Source organism: Lissotriton vulgaris, chromosome 6 (assembly GCF_964263255.1).
Source record: "Lissotriton vulgaris chromosome 6, aLisVul1.2, whole genome shotgun sequence".
In the NCBI taxonomy this organism is placed as follows: Eukaryota; Metazoa; Chordata; class Amphibia; order Caudata; family Salamandridae; genus Lissotriton; species Lissotriton vulgaris.
Genome location: NC_141694.1, coordinates 1309740906 through 1309767386, shown reverse-complemented (window position 1 = coordinate 1309767386; position 26481 = coordinate 1309740906). Strand labels below are relative to the sequence as shown.

At 43.9% G+C, this 26481-nt stretch overlaps 1 protein-coding gene across 1 annotated transcript in view; it reads right to left on the bottom strand.

Annotated features, from left to right (window-relative positions):
• The window catches only part of ALDH8A1 (aldehyde dehydrogenase 8 family member A1), a 172301-nt gene that overhangs the window by 47115 nt on the left and 98705 nt on the right, over positions 1 to 26481 (bottom strand). Inside the window, exon 4 of the mRNA XM_086927452.1 lies at positions 16822 to 16971. Coding sequence (XP_086783578.1) covers positions 16822 to 16971 — 150 coding nt within the window. The remainder of the gene's footprint in view (positions 1 to 16821; positions 16972 to 26481) is intronic.

The window sequence follows — 26481 nt, the reverse complement described above, 5'->3', positions numbered from 1 at the left end:
GGGGGTACCATAGGTACCCCCCATGTGCACCACCCACCCCCCCTTCACCTAGGGGGCCCGCAACGGGCCCCCGCAGTGAAGTTCCGTATGCTTTTCCACGGCGGAAAACCCGCCGCGGAAAAGCATAATTTAAAGGCCATCCTAATATGGTGGACGGTGTCTGGAAGACACCGTCACCATATTAGAGCTTTTCCGCCGCAGTTGTAAGCCGACCGCGGCGGAAAAGCTGCGGACGCAAACCAGGACCCACCAGCCATCCTAATGTGGCGGTGGGTCTTTGGTCAGTCCGCTGCGGTTTTTCCGCATCCTCGGGGCCGGCGGTGGCTTCCGCCGGCCCCGAGGATGCGGAAAAACCGCAATCATAATGACCCCCTGAGTGTGGTGCCCATTACCACCACCTTTGCAGGCTAGTAATCCATTGGCACATGTACATTGCATAGCTTTACCTTAGTCATGTTTTGGACTCGTGTAAGAAATTGGGTTACTGATTGAGGGGGTTTAAAACTGCTCAGACAGGCTGCAATGGCAGGCCTGAGACATGTTCAAAGGTGGCATGAACAGTGCTGCAGACCCACTAACAGCACTTAATTTATAGGCCCTGGGTACATGTTGTACCACTTTGCTAGGGGCTTATAAGTAAATTAAATATGCCAATTGGGGATAAGCCAATGTTACCAAGTTTTAAAGGAGTGAGCACACGCACTCTAGTACTGGTTAGCAGTGGTAAAGTATGTAGAGTCCTAAGGCCAGCAAAAACGAGATCAGCAAACAATTAATGAGGAAAGCAACAAGTTTTGGGGGAAAATCCCCTGACTGAGAGGTCTAACAACTCTCATTTGTGATTATTTAATATCTTCTTGCAACACGAATATTGGGGCCTATTCACAAAGGCATTTAGGAGTATGTAAAGCTGTACACCTTCAGTTCGCATATACGTACTCTTACCTACAATTTTTTTTTACCCCATAATTCTAAAGTTGGACTATTCCACGGCTATTCATGTTCAATTGATTCAGATAGAAGGGATTCTACCCTCTTTGCACTTTTACTAATAGGAAGTAAGACCAGGCTTCCCCAACAAGTAGCTTGCAAGCTACTGATAGCTCTTCACTCACTTGTAGGTTGCTCTCCTCTATACAGTCCAAATTTGAAGCTTTTGTTTAGTTGAATTAGTACATGAATATCAAAATTGAAAGTGTATATTGGAGAGGAAAATGCGTGTATTTTCAGAACTGATGTTTTTAGAAAAATGATTGAATTTCCAAAATATATTTAAGGCTTATATTTGATTGCTAAATCCTATGGCATTGGGGATGAGTATTACTAACAGTATTACCTTGGTGTCAGCTGAATTTCAGCTATGGCCATTATGTATTATGCATGTAGAGGCATTCTACATTGAAAAAGCTTTTTTACATTACTGATGGCAATTATTATTGATGAACTGAGGTAATCACTGCTAGTAATTTAGTACATGGTGGTCACTAATGTCATTCGTCTAATGTGGTTACTATTACAACACTAATAGGATTATTAGTACCTCAGGATGCTTTACACTGAACATAAGTAGCTATTACTACAGAAAATGTCGGAAACCCCTGAATTAGACGATTCACAAAGTCATGGAAGAGAATGACTTACTGTACTCCTAAAAGCTTGTCTGAATCAGCCTATTGTTTTGGATAACAACATCATCTTTAGGCCTATGAATAACACCAATATGGAGCTTCATTATGAGTTGAGTGTTAACAGGTGTTAACACAACATTTTTTTTCCTTTAAGACCAATTTGCATACAACGTTTGTCCATGATGATCCGTTATTTCTGATAAAATGTGCATCTTCAGTCGCAAATCAACTGAGTGCCAAATAGCATTCATATGCGCTTTCGGCATTACAATGTATATATCAGCCGATGATGGTCATACTCAAGCAATTAATGTTTCTGTGTTAGTGAATGCATTGTTTCAATTAGAAAAAAACAGTTTTTAGTGGATAGCTTTTTGCGCAGTACTAATGTATTTGGTTTTAATTTGCCCTTTTATATTGTGCCTGGTTGCATAATGAACAAGTCAATTCCTAATCTGGAATCACTTGCCAGGACATTTAGGGCCAGATGAACAACTGTTCTTTGCAGTCATAAATGGGAAATCGGCCTGTTTGTGACCGTAAAATAGGTCTGCCTTATGTACAAATGCTATTTTGCGAGTCAGTAACCTATTACCAACTTGCAAAATATGGTTTGCGCCTTGCTACTAGGAAGGGTCGTGCCAAGGGTGTCCCTTCCTCATAGCGAGTCATACTTCAATGTACAAATGTTTTGCAACCACAATTGCAGTCGCAAAACGCTCACAGTTGACCACCCATTTCAAAAGGGTGTTAAGCCAATCACAAACGAGAAAGGGCCTCACAGGACCCCTTCCACTTTGTGACTGGCAGTGAAAGTATTTTGTAAGAGCAGGCAGTGGTCTCAGGGACTACTGCCTATTCTCAAAAAATTAAACAGAAACGTTTAATTTTTCTTTTTTAAATGTACCCCATTTTCCTTTAAGGAAAACGGACTACATTTTTTAAAAAACTGGTTTCTTTAAATAGCAGTCACAGACATGGTGTTCTGCTGATCCCAGCAGGCCACCATCCCTGGGAATGCTAACCATTTCCAATGGGGTCACAAATTGCATCTGCCTCATGAATATTAATGAGACAGGCAATTTGCGACCCCATTAGGAATAGCAAACAGTGTCTGAGACACTGTTGTAAATTCCATTTTGCGAGTCACAAAACAACGCAATTTGCGACTTGCATATTGGAAGGGTCGTACAGCTGGCCCTCAGAGCCTGGCTGGTGACCCACCAGTGCCTGTGGTCAAATGTGTTTTTGTTCATCGGAATTGTTTGTTTATTTTTATCCGCCACTGTGCATGAAGAAATGTTGTGGTAAGATATTGGATACAAGCCTGCCATTAGGTAACACTGAGTTCTCGGACAGATCTTGGAAGCAAAAAGCGATAAAATCGACCGTCGAGGAAATCCCCGGAGAAAAAACAATGACTTCTCCAAGCGCCACTCTAAAGCAGCAAGTTATGGAGGCTTCCATCAGAAACCCTGCCTTCTGCTGCTGTAGTTGAGTTTACATTGCATCTATGGGTGTTCAGGTACCAAGGACTGTACTATTCATTGCGTCCCAGAGGCACAAAGGGCTTGCACGCCTGCTTTGTTTGTCCCCTCCCCGGGCCCAAAAGTACTAAAGAAGGGTCTGTAGATGCTTGTTTGGCCCTTCTGTAATACTGATAGCACTGGTGCACATGTAGCACCAGTGCTATCACGAGAGAGCATGCCTGCATTAGCATGAGGGTGTGGCCGAATGAAAATAAGGGAATTTCTTTCCTTCTGCCCTTGTGCCTTATTAGAGACAAGGGCGAAGACACATAGATACTCTTAGGAGGCACAGTCATAATGGGCCACAAAAAGGGAGCAAATAGTCAGAGTGCTTCCTGAAGGCAGTCCTCTGGGGGAGGGAAATGGGGTCCCATGGGACCTCCACATATCCCCATATAAGCTGTTACAGCCACTTACTGCACCCGCCTGCAGTGGGATGTCTCTCCCCTCTTGTAAGTACAGGTGGGTTGCCATGGGCATAGAAAAACAGGGTGCTACTTTAAAGCAGCCATTCCTTACTTTATTAAATTTACTGGCTCCAGGGCAGAGCAAGTTTTTGGCTGGCCTGAAGGCAGTGCATTCATCACAATTAGGGGCATTTTTCCTGTTTGCACCCTACGTTCCTGTTTAAAGTCCTCTGTGGCACAAACAGGGAAGGTGCGCCCTATGTGTAATATATGCATGCAGGTGTTCTAATAAGCTTTGACCTGTTCCTACTCTTGCCGCTTATGTAGACAGTCGTGGAGGTTGCTTAGGTTATACTCATCACTGATAGGAATCCATCAATGGAGATCCTTCTGGCCCTCATATTATCACCTTGTTTCTCTTCCACTTCACAGTCCTTATAGGATGAGGGTGATTCATTTCCAGAAACGAAGCAGCCATCCTAGTCCCAATAGACCCTTATTTTGAGGACATTGATACTTGACATTCACACAAACATGGTGGTTGTTGGTTTCCGCAGTGCAGAGTCTGTACTGAATGGAGGGCTGGCAATCCACTAAGGAAACTTCAGTAAGCTGCCTAGTACCACCATCACAAATTGGCCAAAAAGGTGCCAGGATACAAAAAATAGTCTCAACATGGCAACTGGAGAGTGCAAATTCTCCAAAGTCCTTTCACCTCGCTGGCTGAATGCTGGAAACTGCTCTGCATCTAGCTAAATTACCATTCTTACTTGGATTTCTTCTTTTTAGAGTGACCTGGTCCCAGTCAAGATGATATATGCGCCATAGTTTGTTGCATTTCCAAATCTATATTTACAGCACATTTACCAGTGGTAATCACTACAGCTATCTGGCACACAGATCTGTAATTGATTCGATGCCGTTTGAACCACTAAGATCTCCGAGTGAAAGCACCACAAATCGCTGTATTAAATCGCTCTAATTCTACAGGATACTGGCTGAGATTGTGTGCATTTTTTTGTTTTGTCATCTGCCCCTTTGAAAGACATTGTCAGTTGTAACAGATGGGATTATCTGAACTGCCTAAAACACCTAAGGCTTTTTTGCGCTGCTGAGCCTTCTTGTGTGCTCCCTGGAGGTCTGTGGTGAACATCGATCTCAGCTGCCTTTCTTCTGTGGTCCCTGTGCTGGGTTGTGAATCGTGACTTACCAACTTTGCTGCTGGAGAGACGCGGGTGCAGGGGACTGTGAGAACCAGCATTCCTTGTTGCAGCCAGCTGGTGCCTCTTCCCCTAATTAGCCCGCCTGCTGCTCGCAGCCTATATTACATCTTGCAGCCCCCGCTTCGCGGGAGCCGCACGCTGCTGAGCCTTCTTGTGTGCTCCCTGGAGGTGTGTGGTGAACATCGATCTCAGCTGCCTTTCTTCTGTGGTCCCTGTGCTGGGTTGTGAATCGTGACTTACCAACTTTGCTGCTGGAGAGACGCGGGTGCAGGGGACTGCAAGGACCAGCATTCCTTGTTGCTGCCAGCTGGTGCCTCTCCCCTAATTAGCCCGCCTGCCGCTCGCAGCCTATATTACATCTTGCGGCCCCACATCGCGGGTGCCGCGCACTGCTGAGCCTTTTTGTGTGTTCCCTGGAGGTGTGTGGTGAACATCAATCTCAGCTGCCTTTCTTCTGTGGTCCCTGTGCTGGGTTGTGAATCATGACTTACCAACTTTGCTGCTGGAGAGACGCGGGTGCAGAGGACTGCGTGGACCAGCATTCCTTGTTGCTGCCAGCTGGTGCCTCTTCCCCTAATTAGCCCGCCTACCCGCCCTTTTTTAACCAGGCCCCTCCCGCGTATCGCGGGACGAGCCCGGGCAAAGCCCGGGCCAAGGGCGGGCCCGTTTAAGCCCGTTAAAGACCGATTGAGACCGGACCAGGCCCTCTCTCTTTCGCCTACAACAGAGTAAATTGTATGCATGCCGGTGTGACATTATTTAACTATATTTGAACTGTGGATACACATTACGTTAACTAATAACCATGTCTACTCGAGGTAGCAGGAGCAAAACTGCTGCAGAGGGAGCTAAATTAACAGGCACCTTAGATAACTTCATAACACGGGCAAATTCAGTAATTGATCAGGGTATCAGCCTAATGGAACGGAGGGTGTCCCAAGACTTAGCATTTGCAAAAAGGTCATCTATGGGGCACCTTGCGGCGGCTCGCACTCCTGAACCGGTAAAGGGAGCAGCCCTCTTAGAGGTTAACGCGCAGGTGCATAGTATGCCGCCTGGGGGAGATCAGTCAACCTCGCTTTCCATATTAGACTCATCGTTGAATTCAGATTCAGACTTGGAAAAAACCCGTCACTCATCTTGGAGTGCTCACAAGAGGAAATAAGTACCAGCTTATCCAGGGAGAGGAGGGAGGGTGCAATTGCTAAAAAGAAAAGCATTAACATTAACATGACTATCCCAGGGGCAAAATAATCCAAAGCAGCTAAACCTAAGGGCACTAGTAATACACCCAACAAACAGGGGATGGGCCAAGAACAGTCTAGTAAGAAAGGGCATGAACGATTATCAATAGAAGCAGTAAATATGGTTTCGGACCCCAGTGGTGCTGAGGTTTTAATAAGCACGGATGTGGAAATTAAGGAGGATTCCGAGGGTCAACTTTTAGCCAAAATTGAGAAACTATTTAAAACCCTCCTCGCACCACTAGAAATTAGATTAGTAAACATTGAAAAACAGCTTAATGAATTGCATAACCTGACCAAGAACCCAGTGAACCCTGGGGCAAAAAAGATACCGAATATTAAACACCCCAAGGCTGGTCAAGCAGGACTGCCAACTAAAAAACCATTAACACCAGTGAAAAAAGTAATCTCTAACCCTGCAACTGTAACTGAGAAGAAAGCAGCTGATAGACCCCCTGGCCCGACTCAGCAACCTAGGAGGGAGGAGAATCCATCTAATACCCCCGTCGTTCACCCTAAAAAACATGGGGGAAGGGGGGTTACAGAGGGCAGATTTGCTGTGAACTTGCCCCCAGAGGCGAGTCCTTACGTAGTAGTCCTGACAGGGGTTCCGGAACTGGAAGAGTTTGTCGAGGAACCAAGTTGGTCTTTAAAAAATAAAGTTTCCCATTGGCTCAACATAAATCGCCCCCTACCACCAAACATGTCAAGCAAGATTTTATTGGTGCGTAGGGTGCCATGGTTAGGGCATGAGAGGAAATCAATAAAAGGGTACTGTGGGCTGGTCAATTTTGAGGACCGGCGCACGGTTGATTATATTTGCACATGGAGAACACAAACTAGTGATGTAGGGATAGAAACTAGACAGCTTTCATACTTTTACCCACTTAGGAATTATCAAGGCTTTGATTACGGAGGGCATTGGGGTAATGCGGGGAATGTAGGATACCAAGAGTGGGGAGGATACCCAAACAGGAACCTTTTACATATGGAAAACTCGAGGGGGATTCCCACCGCCAAAAGGTTCAGCTGCCTCGAGATGGTGGACTGACTGGAAACGATGTCAGGGAGCATAAATGAGTGCAGGAGGGGGCTAACTAACACAAACACGCCTTTAAGTAGGACCGCCCATCCTACAATCAATTCATCATTTGAGCAAAAGCTGGATAATGGGGTAGATAACCTCACTATCGATTGTCCATTAGTAAAGGGGAAGGCCCTCAATAATTGTATTGGAACTATCTCTGCCCATGAAGATCTGGCAGTAGGGCTCACTGCCCAACGATCTTAAGTGACCGGTTGGGGGATCAGGGACAACTTCCAGAACCTAAATCTTAGGATAACGGAAGTCCCATGCAGGTGGAGTCAGGGGGAAATGTAACCCTCCTGTCTTGGAATATAGCAGGACTATCAAGTAAAGTTAATAACCCCACATTCCTGTCATTTGTAGATAATTTCAACGTCATTTGTTTACAGGAATGTTGGGAAAAACAGGAGATACACATAAATGGCTATCACACATTATTTACAGCAGCGAAACAGACTAGTAGGGGCTGGAGTGCAGGTGGTCTTTTTGTTTTCATATCAAATATGTTCAACATGGTGGTAAAAACTCTAAGTACAGGGGGAGACTACTACAGCTACTCCTACTTAAGGTGGGAGGAAAACAACAGGTCCTCCTGATTAACTTATATAACAACATCCCAAAGGATGATGCAGATAAGGTCCTGAGGGACCTAAATAGCATCCTCCATACTCAACAGGATTCCGGGCAACAAGAGATGTGTGTCATTCTGACTGGTGATTTTAATTGCCACCTATGCCCTCACAGTGAGTTTGGCACATGTGGGCTGGTCAATTTTAAGGGAGATCCCTGTACCCATTTTGAGCACTCTAAGATTGGGAATATTTTTAATAACTTGATTTATAAATGGGATTTAGGATTCGCAAAGGCGTTTTGTAGCCCTCAGGTGGCTTTTCAACCTACCTTTAATGGACGGGGCCTCAGGTCAGTGATCGACTTCACACTAGTAACAACAAGTTACCATTGCTGTGTTCTGAGTTTTAAAACGGAGGACAACGCAATGAGCGATCATTTTCCAATTTCCCCATCTTTTAGCTTTGAGACGGACAATCCCCAGAACACAGATGTGGCTGAAAATATTTACCGCCATGGGATTGCACTGTCTAGAGTTAACGGTTATTCCATAAAATGGAACAATGTGGACCGAGTCACTTTCCGGAAATACTCTAATATCAGGCCATTTAAATGATTTTGGGTCATATGTATCATTGGAATTCGCATTCGCAAAGGCTGAAATTCGCAGAATTTCGGCCTTTGCGAATGCGAATTCTCAATATGGTATGTATTAAACAAATGTGGGTCAAAATAAGGAATTGCACAATTTGCGATTCCTTATTTTGCAATTGCATTTAAGGAATCGCAATATTTGCGATTCCTTGAATGCAATGTATGATGCAAAAAAATATTGCTAATTGTCCCTAAGGAATCGCAAATTACCACCAACTTCAAGTTGGTGGTAAGTTGCGAATTCCTTTAAAAAAGCATTTTTTTTTAAAACAAAAGGTGCCATGTGACGCTCATACATGCCCTTAGGGCATGTATGTGCGCCATATGCGCACATATCTCATTTTCAGGGGTGCAGCAGGGTGTCCTTTGGACACCCCTGCACTCTTGAAAATATTCTCAATTTGCGATTAGCTAATTGCTAATCGCACATTTCCCCTTCATTCCTATGGGCCTCGTGGCCCATAGAAATGAATGGGAAATTATTCCTTAATTGCGATTAGCAAACAATTAAGGAATTTTAAGAAATCGCTAATAAGAAGCTGATTTCTACATACATACCATTTTGCGATTTCTAAATAGCGATTCCTTAAAAATCGCTATTTAGGAATCGCAAAACGGAATGTTGATACATATGGCCCTTTATGATCTGTCTTGAGGAAGAGGTTAGCCCAGCACTGGTTGTACCTGCCTTTCAAAAAATAACAGGTCAAATTTGTAATCAATTAACACGCAGGTCAAGGGAAGGCGAGAGACTTAAGATTGAAGGCTGGTTTGATTCAGAGTGTAGCAAAGCGCATGCTTTTTTAATGTCAATTCTTAAAAAAATACCCCAAAACATTTCAGATATAAGGTCAGCTAGATTACGTTATAAAGCTGCAGTAAAAAAGAGGAAACTAGAACTAAAGGAGGATGCCTGGGAAGCCCTCCATAAGGCGTGTGCATTGAGAGACAATACAGCCTTCTGGAAGGCAGTAAATGCCCTCTTTTTTGTAGAAAGGAAAACGGATACAATTGAGATAGCCATAGAGGAGGCCGTATGGGTAAACCATTTCTCTGAACTACACAAGAAAGATGAATTAGTTATCTCAGAATGTCTTGGCCACCAGATAACTGAGGAGCAAAATACCCAGGGACTATTCCCTCTGGAAATAGCCTTCTCCTTAACGGAAGTAGAACTAGCTATTACAGAAAGCTCCTCAAATAAAACCCCAGGACCAGATGGAGTACCGATAGACATCTATAAGGCCAAAATCTCCCTTTGGGCACCCCTCCTGACAAATGTACTAAACAGTTGCAATAAAAATGGATTTCCATCGACCTGGCAGGAGGCGATTGTGGTGCCAATCTTTTAAAAGGGAGACCGAAGTGATCCTAAGTGTTATAGGCCAATATCACTACTAGACTCCCTAATGAAAGTGGCCGGCAGAATCATACTGAACAGATTACATACATGGACCAAGGAAGTTAATGCCCATTCTAAATTCCAGTATAGTTTTACGTCTGGCTTAGGCACTGTCGAACAAGGACTTAATTTAGCCATGATCACGGGAAAGTATGTAGTGGCCAAAAAGGGAAATTTATTTATGACCTTCGTTGATCTGAGTTCAGCGTTCGACTGTCTGAGTCATGAAGTGATGTGGGACACTCTAAAAGATATCGGCATTGACCCTAATATCCTTAACTTCATAAAAGAATTGTATAGAGGGGCAGGGGCGAAGGTGCTTTTCGGCAAAAACGGTGAATGCACAGCCAAATTTCAAATAATGAAAGGTTTACGGCAGGGTTGCATTTTGGCACCCTTTTTATTTAATTTGTATATAAATAGTGTGGCAACTTTATTAATTGACCAAGATCTGGACTACCCCTGCATTGAAGGTGTTGCGGTACCTATACTTTTGGACGCAGATGATGCGGTTATAATGGCGAGGACCCAAGTAAGCCTCCAGAAGGCGCTAACTAGCTTTTAAGAATACATGGGCGCAAGAGGTTTAAAGATTAACATTGGGAAAACCTTTACCATGTGCTGCTCATCTAAAACGAATGTACCTTGTAACTTTTTCTTAAAACAGTCAAAGATAGGCCTTACCAATACCTTTTCATATCTAGGGATCGTTTTTAACAAAAAAGGCACATGGTCTACAGCTGTAGCTTCAAGGAAATTGGCTTTTTCTCGGGCAATTGGAGCTGTTAAACAGTTTGCTAACAAACTGGGGGGAAGGCCGGTACGCATCTTGCTGGATATATATAAGGCTAAATGCGTGTCGACTGCCATATATGGGGCAGGTATCTGGGGGGTTGCAGACTGCTCAGAAATTCTAACATGTGAAAGTGGTTTTCTGGGATACCTGTTAGCCATCCCAAAATCTACCTCCACTTACGTATGTCACAAGGAGCTTGCCTTGGCCCATATATCAGACTTGTTAAAGACTTCCCCAGTTTTGTTGTGGCACAAAGTATGGTCATCTATTGAAACTGAGTTTAATAGGGCCATTATTCAGGACTGTGTTAAGCATCACGGAGCAAAAAATATTCAGTGGTTAAGATATGTAAAAGCTTTCTTAACAGACATAGGCCACCCTGAGCTCTACAATGATCCATCTACCTTATCCGCTATCTCCAGAAAAGCATTGAAGGAGGCCTGCCTTGAGTATCTGGAAGATAAATGCTGGCAGGTAGAGGGGAAGAAGGTGTCTGTTATCCAACACCAATATCTATTGCAGGGCCTGGGCATTCAGCTGTATTTATCACCTAAGTGGTCCAGTTATAGTAGAATGTTGTTAACACGATTGAGAACGGGTACTTTCTTTAGACTGGCCACTTTTCCAGTCATAAAGGACTGGTCAAAAAACTTAATACCATGCCCTTGTGATGATTCCTCTTTACAATCACCCATACACTGTATCCTATTTTGTAAATTTTACTCACATAGTAGGAAGAGATACTTGTTACCCTTGCTAAAAGTATGGGGACTGGGACAATGTAGACCTGCCTTTTTTAGGATTCAACTATTACAAGATGAAATGTCCATAACTGCGGTCTCTATGTTTTTAAAAAGTATTATTAGATGCAGATCTTCAATGTGTTAAAAATATTTCTTGAAATAGAATTTAATTGAACTGTATAGAGGATTTCTTTGTTGATTGATCAATTCATTATTGAATTTTATTGTATATACATGTAATTTTATGTGCTTTTATGATTTTTTAATGGAATCGAATAAAGCTATCTTTGACTTGACTTGACTTTTTTTTAGAAATTGTGCTGAAAAGAGCACAATGTTTTCGAAATTTTCTTGGGTGGAGATGGATTTTAAGCACTTCTGGGAAGGATCAGGATTACTTGGTAAACCAGTAAAATATAAAGGTTTATCATCGCTGTTCTCTGAGAACGTATAGCTTTAATAAGCTTATATGGACGTTTTGCTGTAAAATGCAATATTTGGGCCATTTTTTACAAACTTTACTCACAGGGAGAATCCACATAATTTGGACTTTCTTCGTCTGTTTGTTGGAAATCAGGGTGGGTGCTACCTCTTTCACAGAGCATCACTGCTAAGTCTATTGCAGAATTTTACAACATTCTTGAAAAAAAATGGATATGTTGGTGTACACATAACTTGAATTTTCTTTTATTTTTTAAACAATTCTCTGATTGGCCAAAAGAAGTACAATCAGAGGCGTGTGGGATGCACTCATACGTCCTAACATTTGCAAACAACGCACAAAAGGTGAATGTTTTCCACTTGAGATATGAGAAAATATAATGCAACCATACACAGTGATGAGGGAAATGTGAATTAGACAATAACAAATAGGCTATGCTGAGGCATACTCCTCGTTCTAGTAATCAAGTCCAAAAAAACAATGCCTAGAGGGAATTGCAGTAACACAAAATATTAAATCGACCATCAAGTGTAGCTGGTGAATTGTGTTCTGAACCACCAATTGTTTCACATGTAAGCAACCAGAGTTCAGAAATATGTAAGAAAAACGTGCGTTGCAAGTGGGGCTTGTTGGGGTGGGAGTATTCTAGGGCACAAATTGCCCTCGAATATTCCCATTGGAAAAATTGAAAAAATTTGACTAATTCTTTAAAAAGTGCAAGCAATTTTTTAAAAAGACGTGCAGAACTACCATGCCTTAATATATCTTGGACTCTTTCAGCAGCAAGCTGTATTGCCAAAGCCTCAGTGTGTGAGTCAAACAGGGGTGGCTTCTCCATTAGAGCGGTAGCGCGTTGTCCCACTTAAACTTCCCCTTCAAAGCTCCAGAGATGAAAAATAAAATGCTAATTTATCACAATTTTATTTTTGATCCCCCATCCTGGGCCGAGTTTCAGGACGGGGGTGGGGCCGCTGCTGAGTGACAGCAGCATAGAGGTGAGTGGGCTAGCTACTGTCCTTTTTAAAGTGCACATTACTGTTTGGCCGGCTGCCTTGAGATGGCCAGCCACTCAAGTACACTTTAAACCTCTCAACCCAGCTGTCTTAAGACAGCTGGGTTAAGAGTGAGTGGAAGGCCTCCAGTGTGCTGTGGAGCGCCGAGTGAGGCCGCTCCCACCAATCCTGGTGCTGCTCACATGCTGCACGTGAGTAGCGCCAGGTCTGGGTAAGGGAGTTCCAGCATCTGGTTCCAGTAAAACAAGAGGTTCTAAGCAAGGACGTTGCGTTGGGTAAAATGTATTTTCATTTATTTTTTGTATGATATTTTACGCCTGCGCGCTCCCTCATCCCCCTCCCTGTAAATGCCAGCCGCCACTGGTGTAAAAAAACATGTTCCCGCTGCGCAGGCACATACCACCATTATGGTGTTGTTCACCAGATTCTGTCCCTGTGTACCTGCTCACAGGTCCTGGGCTTGGTTGGCGCTATGCTCTTTGTGCACTTATCTGCAGTGGGAATCACAGAGCGGATGCCCGGAGTGTCAAGCCAATGCACTCCAGGGAAACCATATTTCCCAGGCGTCCCAGCACTTCTACAAGGTGTGTCTTCCAGGCACCACTTTGGAACCAGAATTGACGATTTAATAGTATGTTATGAAGGATGCCACCTTCAGGCATCACCACTAGGTTTTGTTATGTGTTAGTAGTTGCATGGAGTAAGTTTTCTCATTCACGAGCCTGTGTTGTCTCTTTTAGATTAACGGGTGTTTTTCTTTGTCAATTAGCATTTTCTTAGATCCAACATGATTCACCTGGAACTTTACACATTCTTTATTGTTGGCTTCACCTTCGCATCACCAGGCACTCCTCACCCTATTTCCACAAGTAAGTAGGACAGGGACCTTTCTGCACCAAAGGGCTGAACTTTCTTTAGATTTCTTGGAATATTGTCATATTAGTCGCGGGGTGGGATAACCCAGTATTGACGTTTAGAAGTGTTGATTATCACATGAATGTCCTGTATCTTACTACTATCCACACACACCTCTGGTCAATAGGACTTCTCTCTTTACCGCCATATTGGCAGGGCTTTAATAGGTCTGGATCTCTTCTAGTATCAGGCTCGGGAATAATTCTAAGCAGTCATTGAAACGGGTCTCTATCGGGCCCTATATTCATGTCTTTTTAACATTACTGGCCAAAAACACTGTTCGATTCTGAATAATAAATGTAAAAAAAGGTACGGAAATGAATAGCAGCGATTTCATTCTGATCTATATTTCCCAGAGTTTACTTAATCTTGCATGTGTTTGCTATTTCCAGGATGATGTGTTTCTGTATTTTAGTTTCATATACTAGCAGCCCGTCCCGACCTTGTCTGGGAGCAATCAGGCTTCCCCGACCCCCGCCTGCCCCGACATTGTCCAGCAGCCCGGGACCCCACCCGCCCCGACATTGTCCAGCAGCCCGGGCCCCCGTCCGCCCTGTCCCTTGCCTGCCCCGACCCCCGCCTGCCCCGACATTGTCCGTGGGTCCCCCGGAGCCTTACCTCAGCCGCCGCTCCTCCCCCGCGCTCCTCGGTTCACCTGTCCGCCGCTCCTTGCCGCTCGTCACCGCTCCTCCCGCCTGTCCGCCGGTCTTCACCGCCTGTCCGCCGCTGTTCACCGCTCCTCCCCCGCGCCATGTCCGCCGCTCCTCCTCGCGCTCCTGGACGCCGCTCCTCCCCGCGCTCCTGACGTCAGCACGCAGGTCGCAGCCGGCACTACTTCGAAGGGACTACTTTTTTTTTAAAGGTACAATTTTTAAATAATGCATATTTTTATAGTTTATATATCCTATGTCCATCTGCACACCCTGACGATTACAATGATGTATCGGGTGTGTGGATTAGCGCTGTGGTTCCCGAGTTTAGTCGCCTCAAAGGTTCAAAGTTCTTGCTTTATAATAGTAGTATAGATTAATTCCACATTTGTAAAGCACAAACTTATCACCGCTAATTGTATACGGGCGCTGGGGGGCCGTCGGGGAGATTAAGTGATCTATTGCTTAGAGTCACATGATGTTGAGCTGCCGAAGGCGATCAAACCATGAGCCCCGTGCTCCGGAGTCAGCCATTCTGCCCGCTGCGCCACACTATTACTGTTGTATAGTGCATACTCTAAATTGAGTAGGTTGCAGGTGTTTATAACAAACCACGATTGAGAGCTCTGAAGTGGAGGCTGAAGGCAGTGCAAGCTTCTCACACCGACTGTCAGTGGAATAACCCCTTGGCTGCGGGGCTGTTTCCCCCGCTGTGCTGGGGGCGGGGGATGCACACAGTGCCCCCGTGCTCATGACGAGGTCAGCTCGTCATGAGCCACAGTGCTCGTGTGCTCATGACGAGCTGAGCTCGTCATGACCACACCCGTCTGTGGAACGCTCGCACAGCAGGGGAATTAGCGTTGAATGAGCGTTCCAACGGTCATGACGAGCTCAGCTCGTCATAAGCACACTAGCACCATGGCTCATGACCAGCTGACCTCGTCATGAGCATAGGAGGGGTTAAAAAGATGTTCGGAATACATGTTCATCCAATCATTGGCCTCAATTCAGATTGCACAGAGCAACGATCACGCATTCCTGCTGCAATTGTCATTCTGTACAGGATTCAATGTATTAAAGAGGTATCCAGATGTGAACATATTGACATGGCTAAAGTAAAAGAAAATGCAATGCGTCAGGTGAGTGGGTGTGTTGGGTGTTTGGGGGGAGGTGAAGTGAAGGAGATGCGAGGAAGTGCATTCAGGAAAGAGTGAATAGAGGATCTGAAGAGGAAAGAGATGAGGTGTAAGGTATGGAGATGGATGCATTGTGGAGAGAAAAGGGGTGTACATGTCTAACATAGAGTAAACGTAACAGGAGTAACTGAGACACTACCTCTTCAAGAGGCCTCAGTAAAGTTTAATTCCCAGTCTTACAATTTCAGAATGAAAACATTTTCAATATTAATTATTTACAACAAAGTCATTGTTGTCGCCCATTTAACAACCATTGACAAAGTCTATAGTCCTGGTCGATTTTAGGTGCACTTTAGTAGTTGTGTGATATATCTGGATGCTAAAAAGAAAAGCTCAGAGAGGCACCAAAATACCAGTTGGGTGGCACTCTATGAACATCACAGAAATGTAGTTTATTAGAGCCACACCATTAATTACGTAGGCTATGCTCCTTTTAAAGTCCCCACACTTTTTTCATTCTACTTAAAGCCCTGTATATTGGTAGTTGTTACTCCTTTCTACTAATCTTCTGAGATAGAAGTCCTTATTATGTTTCAGACTCAGAATAAGACCAAGAGGTGTCTGTCCTTTAACCACTCTCCTCCACATTGTTACAATAAACAAGCACCAATCTGCAGCGGTATTAACACTGTAAAGGGTCATGCATTCATGCCTAATTGGGTGGTGACTTTCCATCATGCAGAAAAATCCATAACAGTATGTATACATGGAAACATATTTTATACAGAGTGAGAAACTACTACATTACTTTGCAGTTTTATAGACCAAGAGGTCTATAAAGAATGCCCGAGGGCATTAGAGTGCTTTAAAATTAAACCAGACGCGTTACACTTTTTTTAAGACACAGGCTAGTAACTGATTTGCCAAGAATCTCAGGATATTGAGCACATGCCTGGATTCGAATATGGTTCCCCAGTGGGTCGCTCTTGCCGAGAGGCCAAATCTCCTCCTCATCTTCTTACTTATCTCAAACACCAGGAAACATGTCAACTTACCTTCGGTGAGTGCTTTTGAGTTGAAACGTGTCAACGTGACAAAACCGCAGAATTAGCCACTCTGTTAGTAAAGGCACTCACCTGGCATTTAGGAAGTGGGCAATATATCCATTATATAAAAGAAGTGAGCAGTCTATTCCACACCTGCTTTCAAAAGCAACACTCTTTCACTTGACCCATTATAATGTTTGTGTTACCTTTCCGTAGTACAGGTTTTCTACTAAAGTTGATGGCACCACAATCGTAAATTTACGATGCGGCTGAATCGCTCCCTACTACTAGACATGGAGCACTGAAAACATATAGGGCTGGATTGTTGAAAATTACCTGCTTCGTCCATAAGTTTGCACATCATCCATGCGGTTACTGAAGTCATCTCACTGGGCTTTGCAATGACCGTGTTGCCGGCAGCAATAGCTGGAGCTATCTTCCAGGTCAGCAAGTAGAGGGGCAGATTCCAAGGACTGATCAATCCAGCTGGATGCAAGGAGAGAGACAAATGAACAAAGCTCTTACTGCCATCTTAATTTTTCACAGCAGTGAAGGGCAATCAGTACTAGACAGGCTCAAACCAACCAAGGAAAGAAGGAACTTCATCTGTGGTGGCGGCTAGCTGGGGGGATCGGTGGGGCAGCGCGGGTGGCAGGGGGGCAGGGGTAGAATACAAAACTAAAATTTTACCTGCAGCAAGATGTCCGCAGCCTTGCAGTCTCTTCAGGAGATGCTCACATAGGCTCCCAGAGTCCCCTGCGCCAATCCAGCCGCTGTATTCTTGCTGGTATTACCCAGCATGAGAGAAACGTACGGATTGGGCAGAGCGGGCTGGCTCCACGCTCCAACAGCGACTGGGAACCTGTGCTCCTGAGCCTTGCCGAAATCTCCAAGCAATAGCTTGGACATATCCAAGTGTGCATGTCGGTTTGGCTGTCCTAAGACAGCCGGCCAAACCTACATGTGCACTGGCAGTGCCCTGATCCCACCACTCCTCCTTCTCCTGATGGCTCCACCCTCTAGACTCGGCTGTGGCACTTGAGTAAAATAAAATGATAATAAAGCAGTTTTATTAACTGCTTTATTATCATTTTATTTTACATGCACCTACTGGTTCTAGCAGTGGGTGGACGCTCCTCTGCCATAACAGAGGAGCCGTCTCTGAATGTATATCAGCAGTGCGTAGTTGACAACCAAGAAGCACCAAGCAGGAAGCACATTCCCCTCTACACAAATACCCTTACCAGTCAAAGCCCTTAGACCAGCCACAACATTCCACATTTCAATACTAAGCACACACCAACACTTAGAGAATAATAGCATGTGTCTATATCATGCAGAGAAAGAGCGTTTACAACGCAGACAGAACTAAGCAGTGCCAATACAACACAGGCACTACAACGAACGCGTCGTTACCACGCGTTATATTAAAACGTAAGTCATTATATTGACTTGCTTTAGGGAACACATTGTTGATTTTAAATCCAACACCTTCCCTACTGTTGCACAGACTAGAGTTGAAATAGTAATATATACTATTCCAAAGTCCTGAGCTTCCCTAAGGCAAGTCGTAACGACTTGCGTTGTAATGGAACACGTGGTAACAATGCGTTCGTTGTATTGTTCGCGTTGTAAGGCATGCGTTGTAAAAGCATGCTTGAATGCGTCATGCATCCATCATGCATGCCAATAGGCACGATTCATGAAATTGCCTCCACTTCAATAGAAGTCAATGAGGGAAGTACATTCTTACGATTATTTTTTTAATCTCCGCCTTTCCTCTTCTGAAATGTTGGCATGTGTGATAAAGGTCTTCTTGCGCACAACATTAAAGTTCACTTAAAGAGGCACACACACGCATGCACGCACAGACCACATACACAACAGACGATCAATATGTGAATTATTGGACATTCCCAATTATCTATGACACAGCGCATACCACAGATGAACAGCCTTTGAGAGTGTGACTAGAAGTATACTTTATCAACTTCTGTTGAATACCTAAATGCCTGTGGATCAAATTCAGCTCACGAAACATCATAATACCCATTCAAAGCTCCAATAATGAAACAACTGTTTACGACAAACAGGGCTGGTTCTGCGACCGGTGCCGCCGGTGCCGCCAGGCACTGACTTTTGGGTGGGCACCATGTTTTCTAATATATTATGGAGTTAAAAGCATCTGCTGCAGCGTTCCTTGCCTCCAGCCCTTGGACATTCCCACTATGCTATCCAGTGATTTTCTCACTGGTCTCCGTCCCAAGGTAAGCTCTTGTGGTCATGGAGCTCTTGACCCCCTCTGTGGACCTGTCCAATGTCCTACGTGCTCTTTTGAACTTCCCCTGCCCATCGCGGATTCACAGCCTATACAGTCGGCCCTAAGAGTTAACCCCCCTACTGTTACCAGTCAACAGATTACACTTAAAATATTACATCTTAATGTCAGATCCTTGGTCTGCCACCACTTAGATGTCTTTACTATACTTACAGACGAACAGCCTGACATTTTCTTTTTAACAGAAACATGGCTTCATGACGATGCCACAGCAGCTATTAACCTTGCGCTTCCTGATGAGTACGTCATGTATACTTTGAACCGCAACTCACGAGGTGGCGGAATTGCGGCTGTAATTAGATCATGCTACCCATGCTCATGGAAGGCCATTTCCATAGCTGGTTGTGAAAGTGCCCATTTTGCCATTTCCATAAATCCCCACCTTACCATCTCTGGACTGCTCATCTATAGACCCCCTGGCCCTGACGCCGCCTTCCGGCTCACCCTTCCTGAGGTTGTCTCCTCGCTGGCCCTTAGATCGGCTAATTTTAGCATCATAGGTGATCTCAACCTTCACTTAGATATTCCACTCTCTACTACCGCTAGTAGTTTCCTTGCAGATCTTGAGGCCCTACAGCTATATCAGCTTATTAATCGTCAGACTCATGTGGGCGGGCATATCCTCGATCCCTTTCTGACGAATCTTCACAATGTTATCACTCTCCCACCCAGACCCATGGCCTGGACAGATCATCACCCATTAGAAGTTCAGCTTATATCCAACATCTCTCCTTTTAAGAACTCCACTCTGCCGATTTTTAAGCGGCCTTGGAGAAAATTGAGATTGGCTGACTTCCACCAGCTTCTGTCATTGCATCCTCTTGACCCTCCTAAAGATGCCTCGCTGGGATACGACCACTTCTGTGAGTGGCGGACCCTAGCCTTGGACTCCCTAATCCCTGCAAGATGGAGCAAAGTTCGACCTGGTCCTTCTAGCCCGTGGTACGATGATTCCCTTAGGCTTCTTAAGACTGCTTGTAAACGAGCGGAAAGAGCCTGGCGTAAGTCTTACGATCTTGACCTCAAGCAGACTTACTTGACTAGTATTAAAGTATACCACCGAGCCATCTGCAAAGCCCGAGCCACGTTCTACTCCGAGGAGTTTAAGAATAGCCCTAATCCGACAAAACTCATCTTTAAGGTCTGTAAAGACCTTACCAGCAAGAAAACGGCGGCAATAGAAAAACGCTCCTTGAATCACTGCGAAACGCTAGCGGCCTTCTTTGTAGAGAAAGTTGAGGCGATCTACCGATCATTCCCTCCGCAAACTGTACCTGTAATCAACTTAGGAAGCAATCCCACGATCACTAGATCTCTCTCGCTTATACCTAAGCCATCTCAGGAAGAGTTCAAAGCCCTTACTATAAAAGTTAAATCAGGCTCACCCGCCGATCCCTTAAGACCTGCACAATTTAAAGAATCCACTGAGATTTGTTTGCCTCCTGTGCTCGATCTAATTGGGCTATCCTTTGAGTCCGGGACTGTTCCCAGTAAATGGAAACAGGCTACGGTTATCCCTATTTTAAAAAAGCCCACCTTGGACCCTTCAAAGCCTGAACATTATCGACCCATTTCTCTCCTCCCATGGGTATCCAAACTTGCGGAGGCACATGCCAACAAAATCCTGTCTAACCATCTTCAAAACTCAGGCATTCTAGATCCATCTCAGAATGGTTTCCGTGCAGGCCATAGAACGGAAACTGCTTTGTTGGCCATGGTGGAGCATCTGCGGAAGATGATAGACTCAGGACAGACGGCGGCACTGATCCTGTTGGATCTCAGTGCCGCTTTCGACACTGTCTCCCATCCCATCCTTCTTCAACGGCTGCGAGAGGCCGGTGTGGAGAATACCGCACTTGAATGGTTTCGTTCCTTTTTATCTGGACGCACCTTTAAAGTCTCCACCCCCCCCCATTTGAATCTGCCCCACGCAATATTTCCCAAGGGGTCCCGCAAGGCTCGGCACTCAGCCCGACTCTTTTTAATTTATATGTGCAGCCGCTAGCCACTATTGTAAAAAGCTGTGGTTTAACCATAGTGTCGTACGCCGACGACACCCAGCTAGCGGTTGCACTAAATGGGGACCCTGCGGTTGAAGCCCCGAAATTTCAGAAAGCCCTAAAGGAGGTGGCCAGTTGGATGACGAAGAACTGTCTCCAACTTAACGCATCAAAAACAGAGGTCCTAGGTCTGGGCAAACAGGCTCATCTTTGGGGAGACCACTGGTGGCCACCGGAGCTAGGCCAAGCCCCCACTCCTGTGACAGAGGCTAAGAACCTCGGGATCTGGATTGATTCCAACCTGACTTTTATCCCCCATACCAAAAGAGTTGCTGGCACCTGTTTTGGGGTTCTGCAGAGCCTTAGACCAATTTTAAAATTTTTCGATGCTCCAACAAGACAACTCATTGTCCAAGCTACAGTACTCTCTAGGTTGGATTACGCCAGCTCGCTTCTTTTGGGCGTTAACCAAGCTGAACTAACACGCCTTCAGCGTGTGCAAAATGCAGCCGCCAGAATGCTGGTAGGCCTGCCCAAATTCTGTTCTGTCAGACGCACCATCTACGATCTTCATTGGTTCCCTGTCGGACAGAGGATCAAGTTCAAAGCTCTGTGCCTGGTCTTTAAGATTCTAAAGGCCTCTTCACCTCCCATCCTTGCACAGGCAATTACCTACTATACCCCTGCTAGAGTACTACGTTCGACGGGTCAATTTATGGCCTGTGTTCCTCGCTTCAGGAAGGCCAGAGTGGGCGGTCGCTCCTTTGGCGTTCTGGCAGCGAGTCTCTGGAACACACTACCCGTTGACATCCGTGCCATACCTGACATACTGTCTTTCCGAAGAGCTATCAAAACTTTTCTGTTTCCATTACTCTAATCTTGGCTCTGTCTAATTTCCTCTTCTGGTTGTGTTATTTTGTCCAATATAGCGCCGGGACGCCACTTTGCTGCGGCAGCTGAGCGCTCTATAAATTTTATAACATAACATAACATAACATAAAAATGTCAAGATAACTAAGGCGATTAATGGACCTGCTGGGGAGACATCGGAGTTTGTCTAGTGGAGGTTTTGACTCATCAAAAAGTACAGCTGACAGTGTATATTCCTGCTTCAAAGCACTTGTACCATGGGGACCACAGACGTTTATATAATGCAAATAGTTCAATGAGCTACTGCTTTTGTCCAAGAGATCCTTTTGCTACTTGCAGTTCATAAATTATAATCCTAATCGAGAACAGTGAGATGTAAAGCGTCCGCACTTACCACCCTACTCTCCCTAGGCAGCATTGCTGTTTTGGATAGTCCTGTGGGATTACTAGAGAAAAGAGGAGCTGTGCTCAGGGTTATCCAAAGTCTGCCCTGGAGGGCCGGATCCAGGCCAGATTTGTAGCATATCCCCATTTAAATAAATGTAGTTATCTTAACAATCTGGGATTGGTCCAGGCCTCCGGGACCAACTTTGGAGAACAATAGTTCTAAAACTTCCAAGGCCCTGTACATCTGTGTTCTCCACACATTGTCCTTGCTTCGTGCACACTGCATCTGTCCCTGAACTGCCCCTGGACCCATTCACGGACCCTTCTCATTCAGATTGCACCTCCACATAACATTACTACTGCCCCAACCGCATCACATGCTGCCCCTTTCCCTCTACACAGCTGTCCTGGCCCATACAATCTCCAATTTTTCCCACTCTGCACTATCAATGCTTACATACAATGTCTTTGCCCCAGCACGCAGTTATTGTCCCACTCTCTGTCTTTGCCCCTTCATCAGTCCATGCACTCACCCATTTATCCAGCCATTCTTCTATCCAGGCACTCAAGCATCAGTTCATCCATCCATTCATGCACGCAATCACTCATCTTCCTATGCACACCCTGATCTTCTTAACCTCTTAGACACACTCATGCACTCGCCAATTCATCCATCAATCATCCAACCATACTTGTGTTCACAAATTCACTCACATATTCACACAAACTCTGAAGGGCTCTGATGTATGGATTGCTTTGCTAATGCTTCATTTTTTAGGTCTCGCCTATTATATCCTGCAGGAATAAATAGGCGAGATTATTGTAAGTGGAAAAGAAAAGTCTACCTAGCCTGCGGATCGCGTACAGTTCATGTGAGCTATGCGCGTGCACTGAGCTAGCCACATCACACACCACCATCTGTCTGTGCCTCGGCATCAGACTTCAAAGGCTGCCGCTCCCCTGCCCCCTTGTGCATATTGCACACCACCATTTGTCTAAGCCTTGGCATCAGACTCTAAAGAAATGCGCTCCCACTCCCCCGCCCCAGCATTGCCGAGAGCTTGGGTTTTTTTGCATCCATTTTGCGGAGAAGCCATGTTTTGTTCGGCGTTCTCTGTACCTTTCTCATTTTTTTTTCTGGACGAAAGTGAAAACCTACCATGCTTGTTTACAGTAGCCTTGCTCCTCAAATGCTGTTGCTGTGTTGCCATCTCTCTAGGGACACTCAGCTTGAAAACAGTCGACTTGCTAGCTGCAATGCCTCATCCACTATGCTTTGCCTCTAGACACGTGATCCCTCGCAAACTGTGCTGACTCTGCCCCCCTTATACTGAAACTGACAAACGCAGTAACCACGCAGTCTCTTCTCTCTGTCTTATAATGTCTGCCCTGCCACCATTTACTTCGGAATCTCACCCTCACACCTCCTCATCCTCACACACCCTCAAACACCCTCACACACCCTCACTCACCCTCTCACCCTCACCCCCTCACCCTCAAAACCCTCTCACCCCCACACACCCTCACCCACGCACCCCTCACCCACACCCACCTCCCCACCCTCACACACCCTAACTCTCACACACCATCACCCTCACACCCCCTCATCCTCACCCTCACCCTCACACACCCTCACACACCCTCGCCCTCACTCACCCTCACAAGCGCTCTCACAGTCACACACCCTCTCACCCCCACACCCCCTCACCCTCACCCTCGATCCCCCTCACCCTCAAAACCCCTCACCCTCACAACCCCTCACCCTCACACACCCTCACAACCCCTCACACCCTCTCAACCTCACCCTCGCACACCCTCACAAACCCTCACCCCCATCTACCCTCACATACACTCACACACCCTCACCAGCATAGCTTAACAAAACATAGCATAGCATAACAAAACAAGGCATAGGATAGCAAAACAAAACATAGCATAACAAATCAAAACATAGCATAGCATAACAAAACACATCAAAACATAGCATAGCATAACAAAACATAGCATAACAAAAATAAAAGCATAACATAGAGCATAGCAAAACAAAACATAGCATAGTAGAACAAAACATAGCATAGCATAACAAAACACAACAAAACATAGCAGAACAAAACATAGCATAACATAACAAAATATAGCATAACATAACATAAAACAAAGCATAGCATAACAAAACAAAACATAGCATAACAAAACATAGCATAACAAACCATAGCAAAACACAAACAAACATAGCATAGCATAACAAAACATAGCATACATAGCAAACATAGCATTACAAAGCATAGCAAAACATAGCACAGCATAACAAAACACAACAAAACATAGCATAGCATAACAAAACACAACATAGCATAACAAAACAAAGCTTAGCATAACAAAACATAGCATAACAAAGCATAGCATAGCATAACAAAACATAGCATAGCAAAACAAAGCATAGCATAATAAAACACAACAAAACATAGCATAGCATAACAAAACATAGCATAGCATAGCCAAACTAAACATAGCATAGCATAACAAAACACAACAAAACATAGCATAGCATAACAAAACAAAGCATAGGATAGCAAAACAAAACATAGCATAACAAAACAAAGCATAGGATAGCAAAACAAAACATAGCATAAAATAACAAAACATAGCATAACAAAACACAACAAAACATAACATAGCAAAACACAACAAAACATAGCATAGTTTAACAAAACACAACAAAACATAGCATAGCGAAACAAAATATATAATAGCATAGCAAAACATAGCATAACAAAACATAGCATAACAAACCATAGCAAAACACAAACAAACATAGCATAGCATAACAAAACATAGCATACATAGCAAACATAGCATTACAAAACATAGCACAGCATAACAAAACACAACAAAACATAGCATAGCATAACAAAACACAACATAGCATAACAAAACAAAGCTTAGCATAACAAAACATAGCATAACAAAGCATAGCATAGCATAACAAAACATAGCATAGCAAAACAAAGCATAGCATAATAAAACACAACAAAACATAGCATAGCATAACAAAACATAGCATAGCATAGCCAAACTAAACATAGCATAGCATAACAAAACACAACAAAACATAGCATAGCATAACAAAACAAAGCATAGGATAGCAAAACAAAACATAGCATAACAAAACAAAGCATAGGATAGCAAAACAAAACATAGCATAAAATAACAAAACATAGCATAACAAAACACAACAAAACATAACATAGCAAAACACAACAAAACATAGCATAGTTTAACAAAACACAACAAAACATAGCATAGCGAAACAAAATATATAATAGCATAGCAAAACATAGCATACCAAACACAACATAGCATAGCATAGCATAACAAAACATAGCATAGCAAAACAAAGCATAGCATAATAAAACACAACAAAACATAGCACAGCATAACGAAGCATAGCATAGCAAAACAAAACACAACAAAACATAGCATAGCAAAACAAAGTATATAATAGCAAAGCAAAACATAGCATACCAAACACAACAAAGCATAGCATAGCATAACAAAACATAGCATAGCATAATAAAACACAACAAAACATAGCATAACAAAACATATCATAGCATAACAAAGCATAGCATAGCACAACATAGCATAGCATAACAAAACATAGTATAGCATAACAAAACACAGCCTAACATAACAAATCAAAGCATAGGATAGCAAAACATAGCATAAAAAAACATAGCATAGCAAAACAAAGCATAGCATAATAAAACACAACAAAACATAGCATAGCATAACAAAACATAGCATAGCATAACAAAGTATAGCATAGCAAAACACAACAAAACATAGCATAGCAAAACAAAACATACAATAGCATAGCAAAACATAGCGTACCAAACACAAACAAAACGTAGCATAGCATCGCATATAAAACATAGCATAGCAAAACAAAGCATAGCATAATAAAACACAACAAAACATAGCATAGCATAACAAAACAAAGCATAACAAAGCATAGCATAGCAAAACATAGCATAACATATCAAAACACAGCATAGCATAACATAACAAATCAAAGCATAACAAAACAAAACATAGGATAGCAAAACAAAACATAGCATAGCATACAGCATCACTCTGCACCACCACAGCATCACTCAGGGGCTCCACAACATCACTCAGCGCCACCACAGCATCAATCTGTGCAACCATTCAACAACACCTGGTTAAAATTTGTTCTCTCAAAGGTTTCAAGCTTTATTACAAATGTAACAAAAAGATGTTAATATTTCACTTCTGTTCTTGGATTTTCGTCACAATAAAATACACTGAACATAATCTTCACAAATGTTATTTACAAAACTTTAAGCTATTGCCATTAAAAATTACAATAACTTTTAT